The 19,313-nt window shown below is 42.8% G+C and overlaps 1 protein-coding gene across 2 annotated transcripts in view; it reads right to left on the minus strand.

The window, feature by feature from the left end:
- Nucleotides 1–11,034: 11,034 nt before the first annotated feature.
- Nucleotides 11,035–19,313, minus strand: part of CALHM2 (calcium homeostasis modulator family member 2) — a 33,542-nt gene continuing 25,263 nt past the window's right edge. For both annotated transcript variants that reach the window (XM_089690252.1, XM_089690253.1), the window contains one exon: nucleotides 11,035–13,762. In XM_089690252.1, the coding sequence (XP_089546378.1) occupies nucleotides 13,346–13,762 (417 nt within the window). In that variant the 3' untranslated portion in view covers nucleotides 11,035–13,345. The remainder of the gene's footprint in view (nucleotides 13,763–19,313) is intronic.

Below are 19,313 nucleotides of genomic sequence, written 5' to 3' on the forward strand. Positions count from 1 at the left end.
GTGCAGTGCAGTGCGATGCGTTAAAATGCTACATATATGCATTTTAATGCACATCAATGCAAATCTATTGAGAAAAATAAGCTTTTTTTATTATTTTGTCCCTTATAGGGGCCTATAGCAATTTAACATGCATAAAAATGTGTGTCAATGTCATTACAGGTAGTCGAGTATCAAGCTGCTTGTCCCAAACATGAATATAAATAAAGAATCCCCCTATGGGACTTTAATCCAGCAAACATATCGTTACACATGTACTCAAAAGAGGCTTTTTTAATCATATACTTTATTACATAGAAGTATTGATAGGAGATACATTATCTTTAAAAACATTGGCTCGGATAGCCATTGCAAGGATATTCTCCTTCACATCACAAAAAAAATGTTCAAAAATTACTCTGACGCATTTTGATCATACCACTTTTTGATCTTCTTCATGGAACTTAAATACAAAAAGGAAACTTTCTAATCATATTACAAATAAGTGGTAATTTGCATATAAGAAATTTATCAGTAGCATTCATATAATTATCATTTTTGATATCCAAGATGAGGCTGCATGGTCTGAGATTTAATGGCGTGAAGCATCGGAAGGGTAAGGGTGGTCAAATATCCATCTCATAATACTGGCGGCAACAGGAGAATACCAAACCACCCTCTATATCCCTCTATAATCATCATAGAAAACATGGTGCAAATTAGGTACAGAGCTGATTCAAAAGACCTAAGAACTGGTATTCTAGTTAATATATAGCAAAAAGCTAACCATATATAGGGCATAGCCAATGAAAACAAACTGAGATGTTCCTTGTTTTATGGTGAATATGTCATAAGTCCCAATGGACCAAAAGGTTCTGTTTTATTTATAATCGAAATCAAAGGTTATAGAAATGCTATCATGCCTACCTAAAACAGTATGTAAATCGCTTCACTAGGGCAGCTGAGCACAATGCTTACTGAACTGTAAAGATGTCCGAGATTCCAATGGACTAAAACTGTATCCAGCTATTTTGCCTATAATAGAGATCAATTAAAGCTGGGAAAATACTTTCATAACCACCCATAGCAATAAATAATTCTCTTCACTAAAAAAACAACTATAGTGCTTACCAAACTGTCCAAGATAGCATGGGGGACCACCTGCAAGCAAGAAAGCCAACAACAAACTGCGATAATACATGCAGAATATTTAGGTCGCAAAGAGATCGGGTGGCAGGTGCCACCAATGACACCAACATGGCGTCTCTATGTGGCCACCCTGGCATCCGTAAGGGAGAGAATCTCCCCCAGCCTCTGCTGCTGACCCTGTCATAAAGGACGTGACGTCGTGAGGTCATGCCGGCGCTCAGCGTGAGGACGCAACTCACGTCGGCGCATATGCAGTACCACACAATGTGAGGCAGTCATAGGATGCCACCGGCATGGGAGATTGCCCTCTAGGGGCACCTAGACAAAGCAAAACTTTGTACTCACCGCAAGGAGCATGGAACAGCCCACAAGGGAAGAAACTCCCCCCATAAGGCCATCCATATCCCGTGCTGGATGTCCAAACCAAGGGTAACCCATCAAATCAGGGCCAGAATCATTCTGGAATCCATCGAAAACAAAACAAAAAATACCAATGTGAAAATGCCAATACCATACATAATTCAAATATAACAAAATAATAGTACACTTCCCCTAGATTAACGCCTTAGTAAGGCTGATTATTCTTGATTATAACAAAAGCCTACTATTTTTAGGAAATATAAGCAAATCCAAAAGTCCCAAACAGACTGAAAACTAGTCCTATTTACTTGAGAGAAAAGAATTTAACCAGTTTTGCCAGAAGTATACACCTTCAAAAAAGGGACGAAAGGATATAGCTTTATTTATACCTGGGGGGACTGTGGCCTGCAACCTGTATATGCATTTCTGCTCTAACTGGAGGAGACTTTTTTTTCCAATCTCTCCCACGATTGGGGATATGTATCCGATCTAAGGCAATAAATTTAACTTGAGGGACTATGTAATTATGCACTAATGCTGCATGTATACCAATAGGGAGGTAGTGGTTCCCTATTTGCATACTATAAACATTTTTGTAGATGCGGTGCTAAAATTCCTGTTTGGTCTTACCAATGTAGTAGGCGCATTCACAGGACATGAGATATACCACCTCTCTAGTCTGACAATTGGCAAAGCGTTTGAGTTTGTAACGAGTCCGGTTTGGCAATGAAACTACTCTTTTCCTGTCCACCAAGTAACAATATGAGCAATTACCACAGGGGTAAGTCTCATAGTCCTGACAGTGTTTGTCTCCTCTCCTTATATTCATTATGGACAAGTTTGTTCCATAATCAACTGGCCCTTCTAAAGGTTATTGAGGGTGTAGTATCCACCAGATCATCATCCGTTAGAATCGACCAATGACGTTGCAAAATTTGTTTTATCTGTAAAAGTGTGTCAATGTACATTGAAATGCACGTTAAATGGAAGGCAATGCACGTGCATTTTAATTCACATGTATGTGTGAACAGGTCCTCAAAAACACACATTCACACACAAAAACAGGCAAAGATGGTCTCATATCACAGACCAGTTGAAAACAGTCAAACTCAAGTGTGAATGGGTTAAATTAGGAGAGAAGCCTAAGGTGACAATTCTGCTTTGTCATAGAAAGTGTACAGTGAGCGAGTTGTGGGTTGTCATCCTAAGGCAAGAAGTGTGCTACTAGAGTACTGGAAAACAAGCCTAATAAAAGAAAACTAATGCATCCACCACATGTAAGGTCTTGTTAGCTGCAATATATTCTATACTGCTCCAAAAAATTAAAGGAACACTTTGAAAACATATCAGATCTCAATGGGGAAAAATATCATGCTGGATATCTATACTGATATGGACTGGGTAATGTGTTGGGAACGTAAAGATGCCCTATCGTTTGATGGAAAAGAAAACGATCAACCTACAGAGGAATGAATTCAAACACACCCCGAAAATCAAAGTGAAAAAATAATGCAGCAGGCTAGTCCATTTTTGCTGAAAATTTCATTGCAGCAACTCAAAATGGTACTCAGTAGTTTGTATGGGATCCATGTGCTTGTACGTCAGGGCATGCTCCTAAGGAGACGGATTGTGTCCTGGGGTATTTCCTCCCAGATCTGGACCAGGGCATCACTGAGCTCCTGGACAGTCTGAGGTGCAACCTGATGGCATCGGATGGACCGAAACATGATATCCCAGAGGTGTTCTATTGGATTTAGGTCAGGCTAGCGTGGGGACCATTTAATGGTATCAATTCCTTTATCCTCCAGGAACTGCCTGCATACTCTCGCCATGAGGCCGGGCATTGTCATGAGCCAGGAGGAACCCAGGACTCACCACACCAGCTGATAATGGGTCTAGGGATTTCATCTTGATACCTAATGGCAGTCAGGGTGCCATTATCTAGCATGTAGAGGTCTGTGCATCCATGGATATGCCTCTCCAGACCATCCTTGACCCACCACAAAAAAAAAAAAAAAGTCACGCTGAACGATGTTACAGGCAACATAATGTTCTCCACAGCTTCTCCAGACCCTTTCACGTCTGTCACATGTGCTCAGGGTGAACCTGCTCTCATCTGTGAAAAGCACAGGGTGCCAGTGGCAGACCTGCCAATTCTGGTGTTCAATGGCAAATGCCAATCGAGCTCTATGGTGCCGGGCAGTGAGCACAGGGCCAACTAGAGGACGTCAGGCCCTCAGACGACCCTCATGAAGTCTGTTGCCGATTGTTTGGTCAGAGACATTCACACCAGTGGCCTGCTGGTGGTCACTTTGTAAGGCTCAGGCAGTGCTCATCCTGTTCCTCTTTGCACAAAGGAGCAGATACTGGTCCTGCTGATGGGTTAAGGACCTTCTATGGCCCTGTCCAGCTCTCCTACAGTAACTGCATGTCTCCTGGAATCTCCTCCATGCTCCTGAGACTGTGATGGAAAACACAGCAAACCTTCTGGCAATGGTACGTATTGATGTGCCATCCTAGAGGAGTTGGAGTGCCTGTGCATGTCAGTGGCCTCCACCTAAATCCATTCCTGTTTTGGAGGGGTCGTCTCATTGTTGCCCATCTAGTGCGCCTGTTAATGCCATTAACACCAAAGCAGCTGAAACTGATTAACAATCCTCTCTGCTACTTAACTGACCAGATCAATATCCCAGGAGTTTCATTGACTTGATGCTATACTCTGATTAAAAAGTGTTCCTTTAATCTTTTTGAGCAATGTATTTTTGTCCTCGGGTTTAGATATGCTTTAAGTATAGGTTTGCATTGAATCTGGTATCTTCTAAATCTCCATTCATGCCAAAGTAGCAGGGAAAAAAAAAATAAAGCTTTATAAAAACAACCGCCTGAAATATAAACAAAAAACAATGAACCATCCTGCCTGACATTAATAAAATATAGTCTCAAAAAAAGCGTTTAAAATGGTTTCCAGTCACTTCTTATTCTCTAGTTATTTTTATCCCCAAACTCCCACAGCTGGTGACTCACGTCTGACTTCATTTACTGTGTTGTTGTGGAGAACTGAATGGAAAGATTTTTTCACCGGCTTTTATAAAATTAATCTCCCACTTCGATACTAGTGTAAAACAAAAAGCAATTCATAGATGGGGAAACAACTGAGAAACTGGTTATTTTATAAGGTAGTGCAAAAGCATTGAAAAATCTAACCGATATCAACCAATCAGATGTCACTTTCCCTTAAACTGACAGAAGTCACATGATTAAGGCCTGTTGCACACAGGAGTAAAAAAGTGCTGAGTTTTTACTGATCTGAAATAAGATGCATTGTTGTCTATGGGACATTGCACATAGCTGAATAAATATCAGTAATACAGTGTTGAGTACAGAGATGTAAAACAAAAAGAAATTTTTGCATTTGAGTGCAGTAATTTACTGGCACACACATGTTTACTCACCTAGAAGCATGTTTACACAAATATAAATGAGTATAATACAGCACTGGCAAAGAAGAAGAATTTTATTCGCCCATACTAAACATTGCTCAGGTCTCTACACACAGTTTTTGTACTCAAGGACTTTCCGTCAACAAATTACTGAATAAACACCAGTAAATTATGATGCCTGTGTTCAGGAGAATGAGATGAGTTCTCTTAGGCCTCTTGCATAGGAAAGTAAAACAAAAAAAAACACCACAGCGTTTTTTTACGGATTTGAAATGAGACGCCTTGTTGTCTATGGAACACTGCACACAGATGAATAAAGACCAGCAACACAGCCATGAGCAGGGTCGGTGCTTCCACTAGGCAACCGCCTAGGGTGCACTGCCACCTAGGCACAGCACAGGCGGGCTCTCTCTCTCTGTGTGGCCTATGGACCTCTTGTATGAATTCTTCATTTCTATTCAGAGTCCCCCTCTCCTTATACACAGGGAATGAGGAGTGAATGATGGTATCTTTACTCTGCACAAATTGTCTCACAGCCAGTCCACACACGACCATTTAGTGATTACACACACACACACGAAACTCGAAAAATTAGAATATCGTGCAAAAGTTCATTTATTTCAGTAATGCAACTTAAAGGTGAAACTAATATATGAGATAGACTCATTACATGCAAAGCAAGATAGTTCAAGCTGTGATTTGTCATTTGTGATGGTTATGGCTTACAGCTCATGAAAACCCCAAATCCACAATCTCAGAAAATTAGAATACAGTGATCCCTCATTTTTCGCGGTTAATGGGGACCAGAACCTTCCGCAAAAGCTGAAAAACCGCGAAGTAGTATTTGCCCCTAGGAATTTTTGTGTATGCGGGTACTGTACAAGAATGTTTTAAATATATAAACAGTATTCATACTTTACTCATTTAAGACAAAAATTACAACAGTAATGTACAGTATACGTATTTACTTAAACGTGTCAGTGCTAATTACAATAGGGTTACTGTAATTACAAAACCTTATACAGTAATAAACATTAATCAACATTGCTTTCTGAGAGAGGCGAAGAGTCTTGTGTTGGTGGCGGAGGAGAGGCTCTCACTTGACTCGGAGACTCTTCTGCTGGAGGCGCTGACGGTAGAGCCGGGGGCTTTACTTTGGAGAGAAACATGGTGATGGGTAGTTGTTGTCTTTGTTTTTTCTTTTCCTTCAAAATTCCCCTGTACAAGGACATAACCCCGTCAACGCGATTGCTGAACTCGACAGCTCGAACCATATTGTCGTCAATGTCTTGTGCAAATTGTTGCATCGCTCTTGCCATGTTGCACAATTGTTGCAGATTCTCCAGGGTAAGGCCACGCTTTTCAGTTTCTTCTTCATCTTCCTCTTCGTTTTCTTCCTCACTTGCAGACTTTGTCATCTCAAGGAGGTCTTCATCGCTCAGTGGGTCCGAGTGGCAATCGATAAGGGCACTGATGTCTTCTTCTGTCATGTCGACAAATCCTTCATTCCTTATGATGTGAGCCAGCCTCACCGCCTTCTCCACCGCTGAGTGATGAACTTCTTCAGGAGTGAAGCCTGGATAGTCGTGCACCACGTTCGGCCATAATTTCTTCCAGCTAGATTTTATGGTCTCACTCTTCATGTCCTTTAATGCTTGCTGAATATTAGACAAACATGAGGCAATGTCATAACTGCGCCAGTATGCTTTCAAGGTGAATTCATCATTGGCATCGTCAACTGCCGAGATGAGGCTCTCCATCGTGGAGCGAGTGTAGAGTGCCTTAAAGGCACGAATGACACCTTGATCCATCGGCTGAATTAGAGATGTAGTGTTCGGGGGCAGAAACTCTATCTGCACACCGTCATATTGCAGGTCCGTTGCATGGCCCCCTGCACAGTCCATCAGGAGAAGGACCTTAAAGGGGAGGCCCTTTTCAGCCAGATACAGCTTCACCTGGGGAATGAAGCAATGGAGGAACCATTCAAGGGTCAGAGCTTTCGTTATCCAGGCCTTGGAGTTATGCATCCAGAACACGGGCAACAGGGCCATATTTTTGTTTTTTAATGCCCGTGGTTTTTTGGCTTTATAAATAAGGCCTGGCTTAAGCATAAAACCTGCAGCATTGCCAGTCATGATAACAGTCACACGGTCTTTGTGAGCCTTGAAGCCTGGCCTCTTCACTTCGTCCTTGAAGAGGAATGTACGTGAAGGCATCCTCTTCCAAAAAAGGCCTGTTTCATCCATGTTAAAAACTTGTTCAGGAAGGTAGCCTCCCTCACTAATGAGGTTAGGAAACCTTTCCTCCACGTAACGACAAGCAGCATCGTTGTCAGCAGAGGAAGCCTCACCATACAGAAGCACATTTCTGAGGCCGTATCTTTTTTGAAATTTTTCAAACCAGCCTTTGCTGGCTGAAAAGCCTCGTCCGCGAGGAGGCGAATCACTCCTGGCAGCGCTAGTACTGACTTAAAGTTCGTCAGCACCTTCTTCAGCCTCTTCATTGTCGTCATCGGGCAAGATTTGGTCGTAGAGAGCTTTGGCCTTTGTCCTGATCATATTAGTGTCCACACTCACTGTCTTTTTCCTGCAATCAGCAATCCACAATGCCAGTGCACCTTCCATTTTCACAATTCTGTTATTACGCGGAGTTATCACACGTTTTGCTTCTTTGTTGAAGGTTATTGAAGCAGTTTTGCGGATGTTTGCCTCCGCTTTCTTGATGTACCGCACTGTAGATTCATTCACCCCGTAATGGCGTGCCACAGATGCATAACTTCTGCCCTCTTTGATCATATCTAAAAGTTTCACTTTTTCGCTGATGGTCATCTTCTTCCTCTTGGGTGCCCCGGAGGAAGCTTTCGCAGGGGCACAGCGCTTAGGCGGCATTATAAGGGCTCCTTCATGCAGGGATCCTTCTCTCTCACGTATCAACACAATGTGGCTGCTGACCCGCGAAGCACTGAAGCCGCAAAACATGAAGCGCGAAGTGGCGAGGGAACACTGTATTACATGCAATCAATAAAACAAGGATTGTACATAGAACAATATCGGACCTCTGAAAAGTATAAGCATGCATATGTACTCAGTACTTGGTTTGGGCCCCTTTTGCAGCAATTACTGCCTCAATGGCGTGGCATGAAGCTATCAGCCTGTGTCACTGCTGAGGTGTTATGGAAGACCAGGATGCTTCAATAGCAGCCTTCAGCTCTTCTGCATTGTTCAGTCTCATGTCTCATCTTTCTCTTGGCAATGCCCCATAGATTCTCTATGGGGTTCAGGTCAGGAGAGTTTGCTGGCCAATCAAGCACAGTAATCCCACGGTCATTGAACCAGGTTTTGGTGCTTTTGGCAGTGTGGGCAGGTGCCAAGTCCTGCTGGAAAATGAAGTCAGCATCCCCATAAAGCTCGTCTGCGGAAGGAAGCATGAAGTGCTCCAAAATCTCCTGGTAGACGGCTGCGTTGACCCTGGACTTAATGAAGCACAGTGGACCAACACCAGCAGATGACATGGCTCCCCAAATCAACACAGACTGTGGAAACTTCACATTGGACTTCAAGCATCTTGCAGTGTGTGCCTCTCCATTCTTCCTCCATACTCTGGGTCCTTGGTTTCCAAATGAGATGCAAAAGTTGCTCTCATCAGAAAAGAGGACTTTGGACCACTGAGCAACAGACCAGGTCTGTTTTTCTTTAGCCCAGGTAAGACGCTGCTTACGCTGTTTTTTGTTCAGGAGCGGTTTGACAAGAGGAATACGACATTTGAAGCCCATGTCCAGGATCCGTCTGTGTGTGGTGGCTCTTGATGCACCGACTCCAGCCTCAGTCCACTCCTTGTGAAAGTCCCCAACACTTTTGAATGGCCTTTTCCTGACAATCCTCTCCAGGCTGCGGTCATCCCTGCTGCTTGTGCACACTTTTCCCTTCCACATAACTTTCTATTAACGTGCTTTGATACAGCACTTTGGGAACATCCAACTTCTTTTGCAATTACCTTTTGAGGCTTTCCCTCCTTATGAAGGGTGTCAATGATGGTTTTCTGCACAACTGTCAGGTCAGCAGGGTTTCCCATGATTGTGATTCCTACTGAACCAGACACAGATTTAAAGGCTCAGGAACCCTTTGCAGGTGTTATGGCTTAATTAGCTGATTAGTGTGGGACACTTTGAGCCAAGAATATTGCACCTTTTCACAATATTCTAATTTTCTGAGATTGTGGATTGGGGTTTTCATGAGCTGTAAGCCATAATCATCACAATTATGACAAATCACGGCTTGAACTATCTTTCTTTGCATGTAATGAGTCTACCTCATACATTAGTTGCACCTTTTAAGTTGCATTACTGAAATAAATGAACTTTTGCACAATATTCAAATTTTTCAAGTTTCACCTGTATATATAGATATAAAAAACAGTATTCCATGTAGGAGTGAAGTGCTGGCTCCTCCTAGGATGGGAAGTGATGAGGGGAGCGGATGCTGATTGATCGTGTAGGACACCGCCACATTATGAATGATCCTTCAGCTGAAGGGAAGGGTGGAGGACAGTGGAAGATGCCAGGTGTCTGGGACCAGTGCCACTCTTTCCAGTGTTCCACTCAGACTCAGTCCCTTACTGCAAGCCGGCTGCTGATCACTGTGGAGTCTTTATTTTTCTCTGTCTGACTGGTTAATACAGTTAATTTATATTTGGTTAATATATATATTTGGTCTTTTATATTGGTGCTGTTAGCATCTTATGGCACTTATTTTTGCAAATTAAAAGAAATGTAGCAGTTTCATGTTCTGTTAATTTAATATTTTCTACTGTTTTTAAATTGTGCCCTAGTCAAGACCATCTGCTTGCACCCCTCCCAAAAAAAATATAAATACAAATAGTCTAGCACCAGCCTGCGAGTATGGACCTTTTGGACATTACCCTACTAAGTGACCCCACCACAGGCATCCTGAACACCCGTACTTTTCGTAAAGCATGCTCTGCTAATTCCCTACTTCTCGCATCTAGCTGTCATCCGGCACATACCATTAAGTTTGTTCCAGTTGGGGAATTTACCAGAAATGGAATTGCTCTATCAAGGTAGACTTCACACAAGGAATATCTCCAACAGACTAATGAAAGGGTGTTACAGTCAATGGTATATCAATAGGGCAATAGATATTGTGTGCAAAAAAACAAAAAAAAAAAAAAACTACCAAAGAAGAGGACGCCCCATCAGTGTGGCAACCCAGTTACGTTTGTAACAATATTTTCACAAGAGTATAAACATATTGACAGTATTATTTATGAATATTTACCAGTCCTGTCAGCAGATAAAAGATCTTAAGCCCATCTTATCTGATGGATATAGATTTTCCAGCAGACGTGCAAACTCTTTGGCCAATATATTATCCACCAAACAGCTTGGTGAGAAGGTGACAACAGTTGGTACAATCATTCGCAAATGGAAGAAAACACAAAAACAACTGTCAGTCTCCATAGGTCTGGTGCACCATGCAAGATCTCATTTCATGGAGTGTCAATGATCAGGAGAACAGTGAGGAAGCATCCCAGAACTACTCGTGAGGATCTTGTCAATGATCTCCAGGCAGCTGGGGCCACAGTCACCAAGAAAACAATTGATAACACACTATGCCGACAAGGATTGAAATCCTGCAGTGCCCGCAAAAGGTCCCTCTGCTCAAGAAAGCACATGTCCAGGTCCATCTGAAGTTTGCCACTTAACATCTGAATGAAGCAGAGGAGGACGGGTGTGGCAGTGATCAGAGACACTAACTGGTGACAGTACGGAAAAAAAAAAGTTTTTTCTATTACAATGTTACAGTAAGGACACAGACAAAAATAAAAAATGTGACAGGGGTATGAGCCTTTCTGTGCTGCCGTTGAAGAGTTCCTATCACTCCCTATCTGTAGCAGCCCAGCTTCAGCTATCAGTAAAAACCCAATGAGGTTTGAACCCCCCAATCTATGGAAAACTAATAGATCGACATTCATTATAAGAATTCTACCCTGGATATATAGTTGCAGCAAAAGGGTCACAAAAGAGAAGGAAAAAAAACAAACTACACAAAAAAAAAAAAAAAAAAACCACAAAAAACTGAAAGCAAACATGTTTTCTGAAAATACAAAATATTTAATAGGAAAAATGTTAATAGTATCCATACACATATTTGTGTTACATATACATTTCCTAAGAAGTAAAACAAAACAAAAAAAACAAAATAAATCTTACATTTTTACAGAAACCACTTTTTTAAAATGACATGGCTCAACAGCCCAGTTGAAATGCTTTCCCAGACATGGCAAACTGCTAAAATAGAAATGATCTTTTCAAATGTTACACATACGTCAAACACTTAGATTTCAATCCTGCTCAATATAAGATCATACACGGATGCAAGATAATTTGAAAAGGCACGTGTGCTCAATTTTAAAAACCACACATGCAGGATCTGAAAGAACTGCTGCTTGTGGCCAAATAGTTTCTAAAATAAAAATAAAAAAAAAAAAAAAAAAAAGGATGTGAATGCTACAAAAAGCCAGAATTAAACCTGAAGCCCATCACTGGAAATACATTTTTTAAATTTTATGGGAGTGTTTTATATTCACCCAACTTTGCAGTCTATGTTCCTCATTGGTACCAGGGACCTGTAATCCAGCACTGCAGGAGGTGCCCATGTTGGCCAGTCTCCACCAGTCTGCTCGCAGTAACATAATCACTTCGGTAGGTCTTCTGGATTCTGTGAGGATAGTGTCACTGGTTAGCCAGTAGAAGTGTCCACATCATGCAGGTGATGACTTAGTCACCCAAAGAAGGACCCCTACACCTTTGCCCATCTCCGTGTAGTTTTTACATTTTTTAGACCAATGATTCTTAACAATGGGGGGACGCAGACACAGAGTTCTCCTTTAAATTTGAAAAACAAGGATGTAACCACAAAATAGTGCATTCCACCCATTATAAAAGTGGATGCATTTGTTCCTACAGATGGAAACATCAAGAATGAACAGCCCTCACTTTTTAGCTGTAGATTGTTGCAAAAGGTCATTACCATGTAGTCAAAGAAAAGCTGATATTTGTCCAAAATAGCTTGTCTGAAATAAAATGCAGCTAGTTGAAATGTGTTAGACTGAGCTTACAGAAGCAGCTTGGTTGAAGGGCAGTAGGCCAAGTCACTGAAATGATCTCTACTCTGGTATCTAGCAGTATTGGCCTCTTAGATCCCCTCCCAGCTGCCATGTTCTCAGATTTCTCTTAGCAATAGCTTTCAGTTAATATGAGGTTTACTACTCTGCATTTCTTGATTGACCTAATGTAAGTGGTTCATGTAAACAACTGTCCGAGCACAAGAGGCCTGAAAGGACTCACTTTTAATGACATGGATGCACAGTGGCATTTTAGTAAAACTAGAGAGTGCGAAATCTGGTGCAGCTGTGCATGGTGGCCAATCAGCTTCTAACTTCAGCTTGTTCAACTAAGATTTGACAATAAAACCTGGAAGCTGATTGGTTTCTATGCAAAGCTACACCAGATTTTGCACTCTCCAGTTTTAGTAAATCAACCCCAGTGACTGGAGCAGGGTAGTGCTAGCTGTTGGGATGGACAATCATTGGGTCATTCATACGGAGATCTGCAGAGATAACAGTAGAGTGGAAGTCAGCTGAATTTTCTTTTATTTCAGACAATATCAATGATCAGCCACACAGGAGCCTATACAATTACTTCAGTTCACTACTTGGCAATTACAGCGCTCACCCTCTAAATATTTTAACACAGTACCTTTCCATGAGTGTTCCTTTCCAAATTCATACAACTGCAGTCCCTATATTGTCTATCTAATGCTCCCCAACCCTAGCTTCTCTTTGTTGGTGGAGATGCTCTGTGCAAGCTCCCTCTCTGCGCTTTTACAGTCTCCTTTTTCATGTGATCTTAGTATGTCAGAGAGAAGCTATTACTTTGTATCAAACCATATTGGGTTTGAGAATAGTCTTTTTGGCAAGGTATTCAATGGAGAATATATTCTTCAATGATTGGTGAATACCTGACCTGGCAGATTACAAGCAAAAGCAAAAATGATTTGATACAAAGTGATCAGCTCTGGAAAAGTACTGTATAGGGATATCTGAAGGGTGAGCACAGAGTTTGCCAGGTAGTGGGCTGAACATTTTTTTTTTTTATTTCCTTCAAATCAAAAATAGCAGAAGGCTTTGGTGTTGTCTTTATTGTACTGAATGATAAAAAAAAAAAAAAAAAAAAAGGGAGGTTTTCCCTGCATAAAAAGTAAATATGAAAAGCTATATATGAAGAAAAAAAAAAAAAAAAAAAGGCATAGGTTGTACAATGTTCTAGGCACTGTGAGTATAGTTGACAGTCCATAATTCCCTGAGGATACTAGCATGCTGCAAGTCAAATGTCCATTGTCTTAGACTGCAAGTAATGCCATCTCTTTGGATTCTGCATCTGTACCATTCCCAATGACTTTTTTGGCCCATTTATGAAGACGGCTATATAAGGGGAAACCCTTGTTTTCCCTATACAGATATACTCCAGTTATTTCATTCCATTGGGGACTCGACTGTACCTCTTCCACTGGGTATTCAGTTACCATTTCCTTCTCTTCTTTATTCAAAGCCACAAAACCAAAGAAATGCTTGACATTACTGGCAGCAAGGACTTTTGCGTGGACCTCAGCGGTACGGTTGAAGAGTTCCTTCTCACAGGAGCGGTACTGGCCCCAGTACTCCTCTTGGTGGAAGCTCAAAGGAGAGCAGCAGTGTTGCAGACATTTGAGTAAAAACACGGCTGAGGCAACTACGGCAATTAGAATCCAACCAATAAACTAGAATAAAAAAAAAAAAAAAGTAAGAAATAATGGAAGCAAACATTTTGCACAACAACATCTGTGATAATATTTGAAGATCACTGCACACACCAGAATGAGCAATAATTCTAGGGCCTCATTTACAATTAACACTAAAAACTGACCCATAAAAGGCTTTTACGGCATCATCGAAGGACAAATTTGGGTACTGAACTTGGTCACGGTTTAAGAGACACATGCAATTTTAAAGCTTGACATGTTTGGTATCCATATATTCAATGTAACCTCATCTTTTATATTTTACCAAAAGATTAGGTAATACTGTATATTGCGCTTGTGTGCACTAAAGTCAATGTTCATATATTTTTTTACTGAAATATGGGTTTGAGAAGCCATTGCACTCATGTCATGAGACAACTATCACCATTTACTCTCCAGGATTTCTGCTTTCAGAGGTTTGGGAGTTTTAACTAATCTTGAGGCCTTAAAATGTGCATTTTAACATGTGTGCAAAAACACGCTTGGCAGCAAAGAGTTTTCCTGCATAGTTCTATTAAAGCTGGCCATACACAGATATACTTTCATGTAAACGTTCACACAAGATCATTCATCATTTGATAATGCCATCAGTGACTACACAAAATTTCATATGAAAGCCCCCGATTGATTGGCCTGACAACATCACAAAATGTTAACATTCGATTTTGCGAGGGATGAAAATTAATGAGATTGAAAGGTGTGCATCCCATTACATCTGGTGTAAAACTAGGTGCTGATTCACATGTGTGGTACAGCGTGAAGCTGAGGTTTCACAGCTAATTCATACAGTAGTTGTCCAGCGGTTCAGGCCAGGTTTACATCAAGTTCAGGAGCGGTTTAGGTCAAGATTTTATCCTGTGCACAACTGATAACATGTGCAGTTTAGAAACGGTTCCCATAGAAGTGAATCGCCTGTAATCAGCACCTGAGCCAGACCACACTGCTCACAAATCGGGCATGATTCTTTCAATCCACACTGGCAGTGCACCGGACATATGTGAACAGGCACCATAGGAAGCAATGTTATTTCACATATGATATTGGTTGGATGTGGTTCATACCACATCCAATCCGCATATATGTGATCGGGCACTTACACAGCATTTCATAAAAAGAACATCATACAAACAGTGAAACATGGTGGTGGTAGTGTGATGGTCTGCGGATGCTTTGCAGCTTCAGGACCTGGATGACTTGCCATAATTGATGGAACCATTAATTCTGCACTCTACCAGGAAATCCTGAGGGAGAATATCCAGCTATCAGTTTGTGACCTGAAGCTGCAGTGCATTTGGGTTATGCAGTAGGACAATGATCCAAAGCACAAAAGCACACCAGCAAGTCCACCTCCGAAAGGCTATAACAAAAAAAAACAAACAAAAAAAAACAAAAACTAATTCTGCAAGGAAGAGTGGGCAAATGCTTGACTGCAGTTGTTGCCAAGGGTGGCAATTACTTTTTCACATAGGGCCAGGTAGGCTTGGACAGCATGCATTTCAGTAAAATTTATACATACATATATATATATTTTTTTTTAACACACACACACACACACACACACACACACACACACACACCTTTGTTAAAATGTAAGGTCTCTCTTTTGCATGCACAGGTTTATGAAGAAGCTCTGAAAGTGTTCCTTATTCAGGAATGGGGTAGGGATCCTCAGAGGAGAGCAACTGAAAAGCAATAAGAATATCCAGTTTGTAGCCCCTGAAGTGGCACTCTGGACCCACACATCTGAGTGACCAGAAGGCTGAAAAGGCTGTTAGATTACACTCCCCAACTCTTACACGTGGGGTGCCCTATCATTGGAAGAGGGCTTGAAGTCAGACTTGGCTAGTTTAGAAGTCAACATTTAGTCCTGACTGTCAGGGTCTGTCAGTCATGGAGGTAACTGCAAGTTGCATGGTGGAGCCTGTCAAAGAAAGGAAGGCCATAAAAGAGCTCCTAAACTCTCTTCCCACCCAGTTCTGGAACACAAAACTATCCTTTTACAGGGACAGTTAAAGAGTCTTGATACAGTTAAATAGTCTTGATAGAGTAAGAAAATGGCTCAATCACAGGCACATACATTTAATTGCAGGAAACGCACCTTATTAGATCACTGAGCAAAAAAACACAAAAGAGGTTTTCAAGGTAAGGACAGACACCATACATGACTGGCCACAAGAGAGACAAGGAAGGTTTAGCAGGTATGGGCAATTGTACGGTGCCCAGGCTGGAGAACTGTACTTATCTTCATAGGTGGGGAGTTGTAAGTATTGTCCTCCATGGGTAATGAGTTGTCAGTGCCCAGCTAGTGCATGGGTCTCTTCTCCCCTTCTTTCTGCACGAATTCCATGATTGATTGGAACAGTTTGGATTGGTGAGTGCTAGCACAGAGCATCACTCTGATCCATCCAAGAGGCCCTGCAGAAAGAAGGGGGGAGAAGATTGGCGGTTTCAAATCCCCAGATCTCTGCATTTTTTTCTGAAAAGGTCAACTAACCCTTTAAGTTTTGTAGAAAAGTCAGCCAAAAAGGTGTGTTTTCTTGATTCAATTCCTCAGGCAGTGCATCAGCCTCAAGAGCAAAGTCAAAGTCAGACAGACAGAAAAAAGGTAACTTTTTTGGTCCTCCAAAATCTACGCCCCTCCCACCCAAGAGAGCAGGACATCATGCCCATAAAATCAGACATAATGGCAGAAAATTCCTCTTTAAGGTTAGGAGGATGGGTGTACAGTCAAAAGGGCCAGCAAAGTTCCCAAAGAAAACTAGGAAATCAGACTGGGGCAGTTGTCAGAACAGGAGGGTACTAGGGCACTTTGGGAGAGACTATCACCTCCCATAGCAGTTAGCCACATGTGAACCAATGAAGCCTGCAGTTTGGATGTTCTCCCTGTGCCTGCGTGTGTTTCCAGAGCAATTGGCTCCTTTCTAAATTAGCTCTAGTGTATGTATGTAAGTTTTGGATCTTAGATGTGTAAGCTCTTTGAGGGGAGGGAATGTTGTGAATGTAATATACATATGAAATGTATGTGTTTAACTAGTTGCCGACCGCAGATAGCCGAATGACAGCTGCACTGCGGCCAGCCAGTTCTGTGTGGACGTCATATGACGTCCTCCCAGAACGCGCTCTCCTGCGCGCCCCAGGGGGCGCGCACCGGCGATCTCCATGATCGCTGTGTCCTACGGACACAGCTGATCACGTGATGTGGTAAAAGGCCAATCACAGCGGCCTTTTACCACGTGATCAGCGGTGTCCAATGACACGCTGATCACAGGGAAATGCAAGTGCCGGTTCTCGGCTGCACTTTCCTCACGCTGTCAGATCGTGAGGAAAGTACTGCCGAGAAACGGCAGTTGTCAGAGCGGGGATCGGCACCGATCATCAGGGCACTGATGATCAGTGCCCTGATGATCGGTGCCCAGCAGTGCCACCCGCAAGTTCCGCCCACCTGTGCCCAGCAGTGCGCCCACTAGCTCCGCCCACCTGTGCCCAGCAGATCACCCACCTGTGCCCAGCAGTGCACCCACCTGTGCCCAGAAGTGCCACCCACCTGTGCCCACCCACCAGTGCTGCCAGTCAGTGCCCCCAGTCAGTGCCCAGGGGTTGTGCCAGTCAGTGCCGCCAGTCAGTGCCCAGGGGTGATGCCAGTCAGTGCCGTCTATCAGTACCCATCAGTGTCACCTATCAGTGCCACCTATCAGTGCTGCATATCAGTGCCGCCTATCCGTGCCACCTCATTAGTACTGCCTATCAGTGCCCATCAGTGCCGCCTATCAGTGCCCATCAGTGCCGCCTATCAGTGCCCATCAGTGCCGCCTATCAGTGCCCATCAGTGCCGCCTATCAGTGCCCATCAGTGCCGCCTATCAGTGCCCATCAGTGCCGCCTATCAGTGCCCATCAGTGCTGCCTCATCAACGCACATCAGTGAAGGAGAAAAAATACCTGTTTGAAAAATTTTATAATAGAAACAAAGAAACCTTTTTTTTTTTTTCAAATTTTTTGCACTTTTTTTTATTTATAGCGCAAAAAGTAAAGCGCCCAGTGGCGATTAAATACCACCAAAAGAAAGCTCTATTTGTGAGAAAAAAATTATCAAAATTTCATATGGGTACAATGTTGCATGACCGCGCAATTGTCAAAGTGCGGCAGCGCTGAAAGCTGAAAATTGGCCTGGTAAATAAGGGGGTATAAGTGCCTGGTAGGCAAGTGGTTAAAGAGCTGCTGTAGCATACCTGATTGGAGACTGAAATGACGAGGTTAACCTCACTTGTGTCACTAGCCCTGACCCCACTGGAAGTGGAACAGAGGGTGTCTAGGGACCAGGGGGACAAGAGCACCAGCAGATGTTTGCAGCTCTTGCAGTTGGAGACTTTGGAAGACTGGTGAACTTCTGATTCAGGCACAGTAGTAATATGCAGAGCTGGTATGGTGGGTCGGCAGGTGTGCACCAGAGCAAGGCAGGAAGCTGGGATGGGAGACAGGAGCAATGTCATAGGAATAGCCAGAGTCATCAACAGGCGGACAGCGAGGTACCAAATCATAAACAAGCCAAAGTCAAGAGCAGAGCCGAAGTCAGGAACCAGTATCAAGCAGGAGAGTAAATCAGAGTCAGGTCAGGAACAAGCCGGGTCAGCAACAAGGAAATCACATAGGAACGAGCAGGAAACAGGGAACAGCTGAAGACCAGTCAGTACTCAACACAGGCAGAGGCACCTCTTAAATAGTCCGTCTGGCGCCAATCTTCACCGTGCATTTCTGTGCACATGCACACGTCTATTCACCAGCCGTCTCCCGGGAATTCCCTTATAGCTGCTTAAATTGATGGCACTATATAAGAACCTGTAATAAATAAAGACAATCTGACCTCTTGCATGTGATCTGCCATGTGCGGTACAAAATGTCCCCCAAGGGGGTACTCCCAACCTTCGCTGCTGATGACAGGGAATTGCAAAGTCTTCTGTCCAAAGCACTGGAGCTGCTGAACTCAGAAAGCATCCAAGGTTGCTCTGCTGCATTTCTTGGGAGCTGAGAATCCAGGTCCACAGAATGTTATGTGCATGCGCAGTGGCACAACAAAAATTGAGGTTGATCAGGCACAGTAGCAGTCTGCAAGACAGGCTTGCACCAAACTAGGGTGAAAAAATAATATAATATGGTACCGATTTGAAGGTTGGTACTCGTGCTCCTTGGCTCTAACACAATATTTAGAGCATGGGTGTCAAACTAGCAGCCCTCCAGCTGTCACCAAAACTACAAGTCCCATGAGGCATTGCAAGAGTGACCGTTACAAGCATGACTCCCGAAGGCAGAGGCATGATGGGACTTGTAGTTTTGCAACAGCTGGGGGGCCGCCAGTTTGACACCCCTGATTTAGAGTGTCATTGCCCATACTCTACTAGAGCCACGCAGCATCGTTTTGCAATTTTTTCTTCATGGTCCCATTTTTTATGGCAGTGATACAACTTACTTTGCATTAGAGCACCAACACACTGGTTTAGATAAAGACATAAGTGCTGTGCAACTTGCCATAGCAGT

The sequence above is a fragment of the Staurois parvus genome, unplaced genomic scaffold, assembly GCF_062004578.1.
Source record: "Staurois parvus isolate SC_StPar_1 unplaced genomic scaffold, SC_StPar_1.0 ptg000525l, whole genome shotgun sequence".
Taxonomy (NCBI): Eukaryota; Metazoa; Chordata; class Amphibia; order Anura; family Ranidae; genus Staurois; species Staurois parvus.